Raw genomic sequence first — 14,804 nt, 5'->3', positions numbered from 1 at the left:
CAGTTAATGATAGAAGCTGATGAGATTTACTTTTTTTCCTGCCAAGGAAAATGATCTTTGAACTGAAGAGAAAAATGACTAACAGAGAGTTCCTCATCACTAGGTAGAAGGGACCACTTTACAAGAAAAGAGTTCTTCCCTCAGGAGAGGTCTTCAGGTCCAGGTCCAATGATGACTTGTTTAAGATCCTGTAGAAGGCACTCCTGGTAGGCATGAGATGTCAGTTCCAACTCACAATCTGTGGCTCTGGCACTACCTCACCAGGTAGATCTGTTCCATTCCCTTTCTTTTAAATTCCTTCCTTATACTGATGTAAAGTCAGTCAACATAAATCTTGATTGTTGCCTTTAGGTGACATTTTAAACAGTTCACATTTTTATATAAGTAAATTTTATTTTAAGAATTTAAGATAAAGACAAAACATTTCCAAAGCCACTTCTTTGTGGCTTAAATAATCCCAATTAATGTTTGAACATTATTTTCCTCTGAATAACCACACATTTTAAGAAAACAGAATTTTACAAACATCATTTTACAATGGATTACATCTTTACCACTGCACAACTGCCTGAATTATGCAGAAATTATTGGATTCCATTTGATATTTATTATGGAGTCTTTGATTCAGCAAAATCCTGGCTTCAAGGCTCTTTTGACAATGTGTCTTCCAATCCATACATAAAAAGGTAGAATTTACACAGAACTTTATAAAAATCATCACAGCTTGAGAGACAGGTGCTATTATTACCCTCCTTTTACAGATGATGGAACTGAGGCATGCAAGGTCACACAACCAGTTAAGTCTGACACTGTTTTAGAATTCAGGTGTTCCAGACTCCATGTTCCACAGTAAATCCACTACGCCACCTAGCGGCCATCCAAGGGTACACAAAAGATGCGACAACATCGGGATCAGAAACATCAATTGAGACAAAATCAATTGACATTTATAAAGGGACCGTGCAAAGTAATAATCCCTGCCCTCAAAGAGTTTACATTCTGATAGGGAATACAACATATACAGACAAAGAGATGGAAGGTAACTTCAGAGGGAAGGCTCCAGAAGGTAGAATGGACTGCTAAAGTAACCGAAGGGTCAACACAGGGCCGAAGTCAGAGATTCCCCAGATGTTTGCAGATGACCTCGTGCTGGCTGCATGAAGTCCCAGAACCTCCAGAAGAAATCAAGAGTTTGACCTGGTCCAACCAGTGTGTGGGTCAGGGCATCCACTGCAGGGATTATGACATCTATTTGGAGGGACAGCAGTTTGGCCATCATGGTACAAATGAGCTGGGACCAGAGACAAAGAGTGGTATGGACTGCCTTCAGAAAATCGCCAAGCTCCTCTACTGACCCCATGCCTCTTTCACTTCTAAGCCCAATTAGGGTGGGGAGCAATGGGACCCATGTGTCTGAGGAATTGAAAATGAGCATTATAGAAGGCAAAGAAGAGGTGCTCTGGAAGCTGTCTAGGGAAATGTCAGCAGTGTCCAATGATCTCTGGGGCTCAGAGCTCTTCTTCAGTTTTGGAGAAAAGTCTAAGTGCCCTGGGGCAGTTATCAAAAGACTAATGGATTTGAAGGAAAGTCTGAGACCAGCTTACTTTTGTGAGGATAGTCCCAGCACCAAATGAAATGCTGCCGCATGACTCCTTTAAAAAAAAATCTTGCTAAATGATTGAAGTTAAAAAGACTTTTTGCTTCTATTTTGGATAATTTGGAAACATTTCCCAATCCCCTCCCCAGCTCCTGCTTGTTAATAAGAATTAAAATAGACATGATTCAGTGATTAGTTCATACAACTCCCTTCTTAGTTGAACTTTATTAACAGAAAGGAAAGATGTGCTATAATTTCAGTAATTTGTAACTACACCATCTATGTCATCTTTTGTGTGTGTTCACTGTATCTGCACTGTATGGTTCTTTTTATGTATTTATTTATGGTTTATATGAATCTTCCCATACTAAAAGACTAGTTTTGATTTTTATGTTTAAAGAAAAACAAAATGACTAAATTTAATTTCTATCTTCACTAATATGGCAACTAGTAATTAAATCAGACTAACAAATGAGTAAAATATTTTTATGGTCTTAGTCAATACAAAATTACTTTTAAGAAATGTTTACTGAAAATATTCAAATGTTGCCTTTTAAAAAAATAATTTTGTCCTCTACAAAGAACCCAACAAATTACATTTATTTTAAAGAGAATTTCCGGATGTTCATTTTTTCAATTTTATGTCTATGCTTGGCATTCCAATTTATACTTTATAATTGTTATCACTTAAAACTCTACCTTAAGCTACTCTTGACACTAATTTTTCCAGTATTTACCAGTAAGAATTTTAATAGATGTCAACAGTTCAGATCTTTGAAAAACTCACATTCTTTAAAGAGATGTCAAAAGTTTTTTGGGTATAAAAAGAAAACATAAAAACTTAGCTAACTTTCAAGACTTGCTTACTGAAGTTTTTCATTTTTTTGATTTCTTAAGGTGTTAATCTTTTACATAACCCAGGTTAAAAACTCCAGAGTCAATTGAAATAGATGAATTCTCAATGATGACCAGAGATGCCTGTCTTCTACATGCTCTGGTACACAATAGTTATACTTCCTCTCTACAATTTTCATTTATTGGACATAAAGTAGAATCTATTTCCAAACAATACTATTCTTTAGAAGTTTACAAACTCAGATCCTATCTAATTTTAGTTGTCATATTCATGACATTCTTAAAAAAAAGAAAATCACCCCTTAACAATAATTGCAATTCTCTCAAAGTATACCAAGAACTAACTACAAGACCAAAGGGAAATGACTAGTTTATTCAGAAAACAATATAGTATGCATTTCTTTATTTAACCCCCATTTAAAAAGAGAGTTTTACATCAGACATGTAGAATCAATAACTTAATAGTCAGGTACTGCTTTAGGATCATTATCAATAAGTTCCTTATCAACAGTTGGGTAATGAAACCAGGGTCCATCCCCTCTTCCTCGCATAAGTCTTTCTGTTTCCCGAAACTTTAACCTGTAAGAAACAGAATCCTTAAATTAAACTTCAAGCATCAAGACACCTCCCATTATAAATGTAAAAAAAATTCCATACATCACAAAATACAATCACTAGCTAGTAATGAAAAATACTAGATTCTCTTCAAGGGCAGATGAACATACGCATGAAAGGTAGACCACTCTACACAAAATCTTAAGAGTAATTTTTAACTTCTCTTCTGCTCATTCAGGGTAGCCCACCCAACCTTTAGGCCTTGATGGTGAAACAATCTGACTTAACCCAATCCTCGATCTATTACCGTCACTTTCCCAAGGGTAATGGTCATCTCTATGGAGTCACACCTGCTTTCAGTCTGCCTACTCAACTATCTAGATCAAGTCAAACAAGGAAAGTCATCTTTCTCCCCAACCAGAGGTCAGACTATGCCTATTCTAGCTCCCTATGGATCACCCTGATTGAGACTGAAACTCTTAATTGTATACTTCATTATCTTTATTCTTTTCTCCTTGTTTTCCCACCCAATACTCATCTTCTCTGTACTAGACCTTACCTTGCCCTTGACTAAGAAAATAAAGATCATTTTTGTGGGCCCCATTCTTTCCCCAAACTCTATAGCACAAACTCCCACAGTATCACCTCCACTCTCCAATTCTCTCTCCCTTTCCTGATTGGATGGACTTTATCCTTACCATTCTGTCTTCATGTAACTTTGATCCTGTCCTCTCCTGTACACTTATCTTCAATATCTCCCTACCAATGATTTATTTTCCACATTCACTGCCAGTCCCCCATCCTTAAAAATCTTCACTTGAGTCTATCATCCCCTCAAGTTATGAATTCCACTGTAGCGCTCTTTCTTTTCACAACCAAACTCCTGGGAAAAAAAGTCATATACATTTGTTGCTTTCTATTCTTCTCCTACTCACCCCTCAATCCATGCAATCAGGTTTCTTTTACCTCATCATTCAAACCAAAATTTCTCAATCTCAATCCTCATTCTCGATCTTCTACATAGCACCTAACACTACTGACCACCCTGCCCTCTCAAATAATCTCTCCTCTGTGGAATTTTAAGACAGCACTCCTCTCTCCCTTGCTCTCCTACCTGTATGAACACACCTCCATCTCCTTTGCTAGCTCTTCATCCAAATCCCCTAACCTGGATTTAACTCAAGGCTCCATCCCTAAGACCTCTTGTCCAGGTGACCTCATCAGTTTCCCTGGGTTCAATTATCAGATCTACATAGAAGACACCCAGATCTAAATTTTAAGTCCTGGTCTACCTCCTAAACTCCAGTCCCACATCACCACACAGGTGGCTCTAACTCAACATGTTCATACTGAAACCCATCACACCAAAACTCACACTCTTATTAGCTTTCCTATCCCTGCCAATGATAACATGACCACTCTTCTATTCAGTCAGGTGTCAACTTTCACTCTTTAACATCTACAATAGCCTCATCTTATCAATTCCACAGCCCCATCTCTGAGGTGTCCCCAATTCCCCCCCCCTTACAGAGTTACCACCTAAAGCCATAAACTCGTTTTCCTCCCTTTAATCCATTTTCCCCACAGTTGCCAGAAATATTTAGTACAGGTCTAATGAGGTCATTATTGATCCTTTAACCTTTCATCAATTGGGGATTGACTCATATATTCTTATTGGTCAGACAAATTTCTTTATGAACTTTGCAAATGATAAAAAAAAGGTTAATAGGAGTATCAGATCTTTAATTATATTAAAAGACAGTAATTAGGGGCAGCTGGGTGACACAGTGTATAGAGCTCCAATCCTGGAGTCAGGAGGACCTGAATTCAAATCCAGCTTCAGACACTTGATACTTATTGGCTGTGTGACCTAGAGCAAGTCACTTAATCAAAACTAACTGGTAATGGTTAAGAAAAAAGTAGAGCAGTAGAACAAGGTAGAGATATAATACATAGCAGCAAATGACTATAGTAAACTTTGTAAAGACTCAAGTTTTGGGGATAAGAATTCATAGTTTGGTAAAAATCGTTGGGAAAGCTGGAACACAGTTGGGAGACCAACATCCTACACCATTTACCAAAATAAGGTCAAAATAGATACATTACCTAAATGTAGAGAAATCCTACAAAAAAATCTGAAGAACATAGAACATATTACCTAGCAGACTTAAGGACTGCTGAGCAAAATATGGATATAAAGAGAAACCAGAGTGAGGTATAAACTGGATTAATTTTTATTACACTGAATATTAATGTTTCGTACAAATAAACAAATGTAGCCAACATCAGAAGGAAGCAGAAAATTGGGGGAAAATTTTTATAGTTCCTCAACTAACACTCCCATATCTTAAATACATAAAGAACTTTGTCAAATCCATAAGAATGCCACTGCCTTTCTAGAGTTCTAGTTCTTCAAAATTCCACTCAAGTATGCTTCCCTATATGCAATTCTTCTTGCTATTAGTCCCATCACTTCCAAAATTATCTTCTACCTCTGTATGTATAAAACTGCCTTCCCTTACAAAGTGTAAACTCCTCAAGGGCAGCGACTGTCTTTTTTTTTTAATCTTTGAATCTCCAGTGCTTAACATAGTGTCTGACATATGAGTGCTAAGCAAAAGCTTGTTAATTAATGGAATGGGGTACATAGGACAAGTCTTATTCTTAGATTAACAAGGAACTGAGGCTGAGATGCTCAGTGACTTATCCAGTGTGTCATCACTAATAACAAAGCCAGAAGGCTCTTTCCACTCCCCATGTCCATGTCCAGGCAGGCACTTGTTCTTTAGTTTGGGGGCATGTTACCTTTCTTTCCTCCCTTCTTGTTCACCATCTGGGCTGGTGGGTCTCAGGCTCTCCTGGTCTTGCTCAGGGCCAAAATCTGGAGAACTCAAGAGTAACCCCTGTTCTCTGAAGTCTTACGCAGAGTTAAATAACAGGAATTTCAAAGCTATGTTTTAGCCCCAGGTAAGTGTCATGCACTCGTGTCCTTGATGATGGTGATAGATGGGCTTGTAGAAAAAGTTCTTAATTATTTCCATCTTTTAATCACTGATCAGTTGTATATAAACCAGCAAGATCAGAACAGAATGAAGTCTAGCCATTGAAATATCCTCCCCACCACCAGATCCATCTCATGGAAACTTAAGTCCACAGGCTTTCAAAGTCTGTTGGCCCAGTCATCAAACGGCCTTCCCCCAGCCCTTGAATCACCCAGTTCTGGTTCCTTCTGGATGTGAGCAGCCTAGGGAGGCAAGGGCCGAGTTCCCCTCCCCCTTCTCCCCCAACCAGGGGCCTCCTCTGTTTACCTCAGATCAGCCTTTTCAGCTTCTACCTGAAGGATTGCCATGGTTCTTTCATAATTCTTTTCAGGAGGCTCATAAACATAACGAGCAATACATCTGGTTATAGGGTGCTATAAGAGACAGTGTTACACAAATTAATTAATTATTCCTGATACATAAGAAGCAGGGGCGGCTAGGTGGCACAATGGATAAAGCACCCGCCCTGGAGTCAGGAGTACCTGGGTTCAAAATCCGGTCTCACTTAATAATGACCTAGCTGTGTGGCCTTGGGCAAGCCACTTAACCCCATTTGCCTTGCAAAAACTAAAAAAAAAAAAAAAAAAAAAAAGTAGCAGACAAGAAACTTTATCCAAAGGATTAATATTAAATTTTATTTCTTTTCTTCAATATAACTCATTTTGACTAAGAAAATAACCATTTGATTCTTTTAGGTATAAAGTTTTACAATGAATGTAAAAACAATTTTAAAAAACTATAATCTTTAGTTTTTGTTAATCAAATTCTGAGGCTCTTCCCAGTTCTTCCTGTGTCTTTGTAAAATAGCTAACAATTAGTCTAATGGGTTAAAACCTCAGCTGACAAATACAGGAATTCATCTTTTGAATTTGTATTAGTTATTTTTTACATGACTTTATATTTTGTGATATATCTCTCCCCCTTCCATCCCCTAGTAAGATGGGAGAAAAGGAAATTCAGCAAAATCACCCCCAGATTCCAGTCAAGTCTTAAGGGATACAAAGAGATCTCACAGCCTCCCCAGTGCCCTACCCTAGCTCTTCTGCAAAGAAGAAAGGGTTCAAGTGCATGGGCAAAGCTCTTCCCCAAGGTCAGCTTAGGTCATTGTAAGGACACAGCGTTTTGGATGAGGTTTGCTCTTGGGTTGCTTATCCCTGGTTTGTATCTATGATTTACAATGTTTTCCCAGCTCTCACTTCATTTTGCATTGGTTCACAGCATTCTCCCATGTGATTATCATTTCTTACAGCACAGTAATATTCTATTATCTTCAAGTATCACAATTTGTTTGGCTAACCCCCAATCAATGGAAACTCTGTTTCCAGTTCTTTGCTGCCAGAAGAATATTTTGGTACTAATATATTATGATTTATACAATTCCCTACTATTTGGGGGAAGTGTTCAAAGAACAGTACTCATTTAAAGATAATGGGGTTTTTATATCCTATTTAATTCATATGACTTTGAAATGGAAACACAACATTCTGAATTTTATAGCAATATAGAATTTTTATAGAAATTTTTGAGACCTTTAAAAAAACTTGAATGCCAGCAGATTAACTAGAAAAGGAGGAAATAGACACACTTAAATATATTAGTCTACAAACAACAAAAATGAAACCATAACAATGCTATTTACAACCTCTTATTCATCAAAATCTAAGTAAAAATAAAATTTAATGCAATGAACATTTATTAATTATCTTAGCAAAGTTTCTGGCACAAAGTAAACACTTAACTTGTGTGTGGCTATCAGAGATCTACCTACCCAACACATTCAAGTCACCTCATCAGGTGTGTGTGGGTGTGTGTGTGATGTCCTTTAATTGAAAAATGCCTACCTCTAAGACAGTTCTTAACCTGGGGTCAAAGCAACTTGTATAGGAAAAAAGAAAAATCTATTTTTGCAAATGCCTAACTGAAATTTGGCACTTCCTTCAATCATTAATGTAGGCATCAAAACATTTTGAGGGTTTCACCAGATGCCAAAAGGTCCGTAACATAAAAAAGGTTAAGAAACCAAGCTTTACAGATTACCCCTATCTTTAAATTCTATTAGAATAAGTCATAGTGTATGCATTAGTACCTGTAATATAGATCATCTGTCATATGGGCAAAATGATCTAGGAAACTATGAGGAGGGAGAGAACACCTGGGGGGGGGGAGATAGGTGAAATGGAAGGGAAGGCTTCATGGAGGACATGGTATCTGAACTAAACTTTGAAAGAAGAGATATTGAAAGGTAGAAAAAATAGTAAAAGCAAGTCAGCATTTTTTGCAAAGCACATTTCAAATATTCTTTCATTTAATCCCTACAAGAACCCTGGGAGTAAGTATTATTGAAATGAGGAGGGAATGGATTCTCACTATAAAGTATTCTCACTATAAACTAGTCACTGGCTGGAATACTGAGGACAGGAAAGGATTTACATTAAATCTGGGAGTGTTTTGGTTGGAGCCTGCATGTGCTGGTTAGTTCTTGAAGTGCCTTAAAAGCCAAACCAGGGAATTTATATTTTATTATACAGGTCAGAGGGAGCTACTGAAGATTTCTTAACCTTCAGAAGGAATATCCTGATAGATCTGTGCACAGGAAGTTAGAATAAAAGATGGATGAACTGTCCCTTTAACATCACTGTTCACAGTGGATAGAGCACTGGTTTTAGAGGCAGGACAGTTGCTCTAATTCAGCCTGGGACGATTATAACTAGCTGTGTGATCTTGGGCAAGTCACTTAACCCTGCTTGCCTCACATCCGGGATCATCTCTCCAGTGGCTCCAGAGGAGAAAGTGAGGCTGGTGACTTAGCACAGCCCCCCCCTCACTCAAATCCAATTCAAGTGTTGTGATGACATCACCTCCCTGATGTCTTGGTCTTCTTCAAGAATGAAAGACAAGCCTTACTATTAGTAGCTGAAATAACTATACTTTAAAATAGCTGAAGTAACTATACTTTAAAATATCTGGTGTTCTGAACTAACCTTGAAGTACTCCCAATGTTCTGGAACATAGCCTTCGGGGATTTCTGCTAATTCAGCTTCACCTGGTAGGAGACAGTGGAGATTTTTTAAATGTTCACCAGAAACTCAATTATTATTTCCTCACCAATTTAAGCAAGAATCAACTTGCTACAGCTTCAAGAGGCAAACTTTCCCTTTACTTGGTAACTGATGAGTTATGTTTGAAATTTTTGACTCATTTCAAACTGGAGAAAAATCAATAGGATATTTATGATTTCCTTTTTAGTTTTGTGAGATAAAATTCTGAGTTTCAAAGGTGACAAAGTCCCTCAGCAACATTTCCTACAAATGTGTAGTGTTTATTGAAGTACCAGTTTTGGAGTGGGGGAAGGGTATAACAAATCATTTTGTTCCTTTTCGTAGGGGACAGCTGCATGACTTCATCATTGTGATATGCCACTTTTCTATTTCCTTCCCTGAATCTTCCTTAAAGGGTCTTCCCCAGGTGCAGCAGGCCATCCTAAGCACCTCTTCCAAAATCATCATCTATTCTGGTGGCATGACCAGCCTACCTCTACTTCCATAGACATGACCTTGAGGATACCTTCTCTATAGCATTTCTGGTTCACAACTCATAGATGTAAACACCACAGGATCAGAGATCACCAGGTGTTAGATATTGAGCTGGAAGGGTCCTTAGAGGTTCCCACTTCAGCTCCCCCACTCCTTATTTTAGAGATGAGAAAACTGACTCAGAGATGAAATGACTTGTCAGGATGACCTGTCAGGCCTTCCCACAGTGACAAATGGCTGTGCTGCCACAGAAGGGTTTAACAGTACCAACCTTCTCCCATGGGCCTGTTCCTGAAATGTAAAATTAGAATCTTAAGGGCAGCAAGTAAAAGAGATACATCAGCTCAAGTCTCACCTTGCCTTGGGAAGGGCAGTGGATGGGCCCAGGCAATGCACTAAGTTTCAAACTTGAAGATCTATGCTGGTCGATAAAGCATGTCTCCTCTATCAGTGACACCATAGGCAAGAGGTGGGAAAAGCCCAGGTTTTAAAAGAATGCTACAGAGAGAGATTTGCAGAGTCTACCTTTAGATGATCAATTCCAGATTCAATCTCAGGTCTTCCTGACTCCAGGACTGATGTCCCTGCTCCACCTGAGAAACTGGAACTGGCAGGGGCCTTGGGGGGTCCCTGCTTTGGCTCAATGTGGTAGTCTTTAAGTCCAACTCACACACAGACCCCAGAAACGCAAGAAGTGAAGAACTGAGCCAAAGGCCTGCACAACCATAGCCAGCACTAATGACAAGCTTTAGTCTAGACACTGACCCAGGACAGTTAGCAGGCCAGAAATTAAGGCTAAGAACAAACTTAATATTATGAGTTCATGGTCACTTGGGTGCAGTAGTAAGTCCCTGGGCTCAAAAAAAAAAAGGATCAACACATTTCCAGAATAAGCTCTGGAGCCAGAGTCCTCCCTCCCACTTCCTACTCCCCTATCTTTTTCCCAATCCCTATCCCTTTTCTTTCTCTTACCTCCCCTCCCCTCCCCTCCCCAATTACAATGTTCAAAGACACCAAAAAAAACATCAGGGAGAAAGTTAGACACTACAGTTTGCTTACCTACCAAGCATGGTCCTCAAACCCCTGGGAAACAAGGAAGTGTCCAAACTGCAATGATATCTTCCAGTTGCACTGGAAAATTTTTCAAATTGCACTGACCTTTTATTTTGGATATTTCAAACCTCTATAGCCATTGGAAAGGCTGCCTCCTCTACAGAGTGGGCAGCTGACTAGGGAGCTGGTGGATAGTGGAGGGGAGATGCAAACCTGAAGACCACTGCAGCCTGTCCATCTCCACTCCTCAGCTGGACAAAAAACAATATCCTTCAATAATCTCATTAAGTCAGATATAGAAATTTTGTGACTAGGTTATCTTCTCTCTAGCCAGGGCTGCTAGATTACACAAAACTGACTATATAAAAAAAAAAAGAAATTGCTACTAAGCTACAAGGAAAGATGAGCAGTAGATCTGATCAATCCTCTCTTCGTTTACCCCTACTGACCAAAACAAACAAAATCAAACTCATATATTTATAATCCTATTTGCCTTATTTTACAAATAAGGAAAGAAGACCCAAGGCCCCACAGCGAATGGCAGAGCAAGGATCTAATTATTCTAAAGCCCTTTATTATTCATATTTAAATATTTTTAAATATTTAAATATTTTTTATTACACATTTAACTATTTTTAAAGCTTACCAATGAATATATTCACCAATGTTATGCCAACTGCTACTGGAATCCCAGTCAGCAATAAATAAAATCTCTGTAAGAAAAAGAAAACAAAATGTAGCACATAAGGGATTTCTATGTCCCACATATTATCTGAGATCTTTCCATACAGCTATCCCAAACCCTCTTCTATCCACCCTGCCCCAACCAATCACTGTTTTCCATTCATTGGCTTCAAGGTGACCTTCAGCACCATTGGCAGATAAAAACAGGGACTGAGGGAAGCTAGCAGAACAATAGAAGCAGGTGCAGGGAAAGTATGTTGTGAGGCTGATCAAATCTAAAAACTGAATAATTTGTCCCTTTTCCTCCCCTCCCCCATGTTTTCAAATTATTCAGTGTCTGCAAAAGCTAATATTCTTGGTAGTTCCATTATTTTTACTCCTATTAAATACATTTTTAAGACTCATTTTAGACACAAAAACTGTAAGAGAAGACTAAGCAATGTTTTGTTGATCCCTAAGCTTCAGAAGACACTTTCAGAAGCTGCTGGAGTAAAAAAAAAATTCAGATTATGGCCACTCAGTTCTGGTGAAGGGCCTTCATCTCCTGAGCAAAGTTGGTCCCCAGCCAGTCTATAATTGGGCCTAGACTCTGTCCATAAACTTTACTATGATTATGGTTTTGATTGTTAATCACAAGATTGGATCCTGATAAAAGAGATGATTGAGGGCAGTCAAATCTTCAGGAAAGCATGAGGGCTGGAGAGGCAAAAAGGAAAATTTGATCAATTATGAGATTCTTAGCAATGGCAGTAAGTCAAGAGTCTTTGCTATTAATTAGTTCTCAAAGACCCTACAGTATCCCCTGGAAACAGCTCTATCCTAGGGTAGAGGTAGTACCCTCTCAAGTGGCATCAAGTTAGTGATTAAAAACACATCAGTTTACTTCACTCTATAAATCAGTGTTCCTAAATTTGAAAAGTGAACACTCCAAGCACCTTGTGATTCCTCAGGGCAGGACCTCCCTCCAAGAATACCTGTCCCAGACCTTCTAGATGCTCCAAAAATTATAATGACCAGTTTTCATCTTCCTGTATTTACACTGTTTTGTAAACAAAATTATGCATTAATTTGTTTTGTTTATTCATTCATGTTTGATTCCATGACCGTATCGGGGGATTTCCCTGGTAAAGATTCTAGCATAGTTTGCCATTTCCTTCTACAGATCATTTTATTGATGAGGAAACTGAGGCAAACAGGGTTCAGTAACTTCCTTAGGGACATAGTTAGTGTCTAAAGTCAAATTTGAATTCAAGTTCTTCTGTCTTTATGTCTGGCACTCAATCCACTGAGCCAACTAGCTGTCTCCCTGCCATGTAATAAGTTGCTTTCATATTTAAGAAAATGTAAATAGAATCTTTCTTATCTACAATAGAGATCACTAAAATAAGCTATATGTTTATAATGCAATTACTCACTGCCTGATTTATCAGCTTTTAAGTTCATTTCTTGGTATTATATATATATATATATATATACACATATATATATATATATATGCATATATATGTATGTATATATACACATTTAGGTTTTTGCAAGGAAAATGGGGTTAAGTGGCTTGTCCAAGGCCACACAGCTAAGCAATTATTAAGTGTCTGAGGCCCGATTTGAACTCAGATACAACTGACTCAGGGCCAGTGCTCTATGCACTGCACCACCTAGCTGCCCCAGTATATATATATATATATGTGTGTGTGTGTGTATATATGTATATATGTGTATATATGTGTATATATATGTATATATACATGTATATATATATATATATATATATATATATAAAACATATTTTAAAGCAGGAAGTACACACCCTATATATTAAGATGTTACAATCTTGGAAAGCAAAAGAGCATTTGAAATCTGAACTAAATTTAAATGTGATCTTTCGATCCAATCAGCAAAAACTCACAATTAGATAATGTTCTAGGGTATACAAAACTTTCCTGTGGTATCCTCAGCTGAAGTCTCATAGATTGGTTCAACAATTTGCTCGAGGTTACACTATGAGCTAGGGGAGGTTCCCGAGTCTCAAATCTAGAATCTTCAAATGTGGTTTCAGATGGAATGCCTTTTTTGCTATTGATATCAGTGTGATTTCCCTTCTCATAAAGTGTTCTTGAAAAGTGAATAATGGCCCTGGGGCGGCGAAGTGGATAAAGCATCGGCCCTGGAGTCAGGAGGACCTGGGTTCAGATCCGGCCTCAGACACTTAATAATGACCTAGCTGTGTGGCCTTGGGCAAGCCACTTGACCCCATTTGCCTTGCAAAAAAAAAAAGGGAAAAAAAAGAAAAGTGAATAATGGTGCAGTGGATAGAGACCAGCCCTGGAATCAGGAGCATCTGAGTTCAAGTCCAGCCTCAGACACTTAATAATGACCTAGCTGTGTGGCCTCAGGCAAGGCACTTAACCCCGTTTGCCTTGCAAAAAAAAAAAAGGGAAAAAAGTGAATAATGGTGCAGGGGATAGAGACCAGCCCTGGAATCAGGAGGACCTGGGTTCAAATCCGGTCTCAGACACTTAATAATGACCTAGCCGTGTGGCCTTGGGCAAGCCACTTGACCCCATTGCCTTGCCAAAAAAAAAGCCTAAAAAAACAGTGAATAAAATCTCTGTAAACAGCATCCGGTCTTACCTGCACTAAGGGAGCGGAGTAAATATTTCCGATCGGTATAAACATGAAATTTCATTTTCTATTCTTTCTCACTGGGTTTTAAAGGTTTGGGGTTTTTTTAGATTTTTGCGAGGCAAATGGAGGGAAGCGCTTGCCCACGGCCCCAGCGCCGGGGGGGAGGCGCCGCCCGGCCCGGCGTCCCCGGGCCCCGGCACGGTCTACAAGGCCAAACCCCCGGCTCCGGCCGAGGCAAAGCGCGCACGCCTGGGCCCGGCGTCGGCGTGCCGCAGCGGGGAGCGAGCTCACCAGCAGCTTCAGGAACCTCCGGTCGTAGAACTCGGAAGGCTTGATGACGAACATTCTCCTCCCGTGGCCCCCGCTGTGCCGGGCCGGGGCTGGGAAAGGAAAGGGAGCCGTCAGCGCGCGCCGGGCCGCCCCCACCCCGCCGCCCCGCCAAGGTCACCGGGGCCCCGCGCGCCGCCCGCACCTACCCGCGGCGCCCGTGCCCGGGGCGCGCCGGCTCAGCAGCCCGCCGAGGCGCAGCTGCGGCCCGAGCCCGCGCCGACTCAGGGCCGGGCCCGCGGCCGCCCAGGCCGAAGCCCGCAGCAGGAGGCTCATGGCCGCCATGGCTGCCCCCGGCCCTCGGTCACGACGCCCGGGCCCGGAGCGGCTACGGGGGCCGAGGCGGCTCCTGCGGCCAATGAGAGGCCCCCGGGGCGCGTCCGACCAATGAGAGGTTCCGGCCTTCGGCCAATGAGAGGCCCCCGGGGCGCGTCCGACCAATGAGAGGTTCCGGCCTCCGGCCAATGAGAGGCTGGGGCCCCGGCGGGCTCCGCCACTCCAGGCGCCGCGGGCCCGGATGGGGCGGGCCGC

The 14,804-nt window shown here is 40.4% G+C and overlaps 1 protein-coding gene across 1 annotated transcript; it reads right to left on the bottom strand.

Annotated features, from left to right (window-relative positions):
• Positions 1-2,805: 2,805 nt before the first annotated feature.
• Positions 2,806-14,595, bottom strand: NDUFB5 (NADH:ubiquinone oxidoreductase subunit B5). The gene is made up of 6 exons (XM_074190990.1): positions 14,423-14,595; positions 14,238-14,326; positions 11,281-11,347; positions 9,030-9,091; positions 6,316-6,422; positions 2,806-3,031 (listed from the first exon to the last, which is right to left on the bottom strand). The coding sequence occupies exons 1-6, from the start codon at positions 14,556-14,558 to the stop codon at positions 2,911-2,913; spliced, it is 582 nt and encodes a 193-aa protein (XP_074047091.1). The 5' UTR covers positions 14,559-14,595; the 3' UTR covers positions 2,806-2,910.
• Between the last annotated feature and the right edge of the window lie 209 nt (positions 14,596-14,804).

The sequence above is a fragment of the Macrotis lagotis genome, chromosome 6 (assembly GCF_037893015.1).
Source record: "Macrotis lagotis isolate mMagLag1 chromosome 6, bilby.v1.9.chrom.fasta, whole genome shotgun sequence".
Classification (NCBI taxonomy): domain Eukaryota; kingdom Metazoa; phylum Chordata; class Mammalia; order Peramelemorphia; family Peramelidae; genus Macrotis; species Macrotis lagotis.
This window is presented reverse-complemented; position numbering and strand designations above follow the sequence as displayed.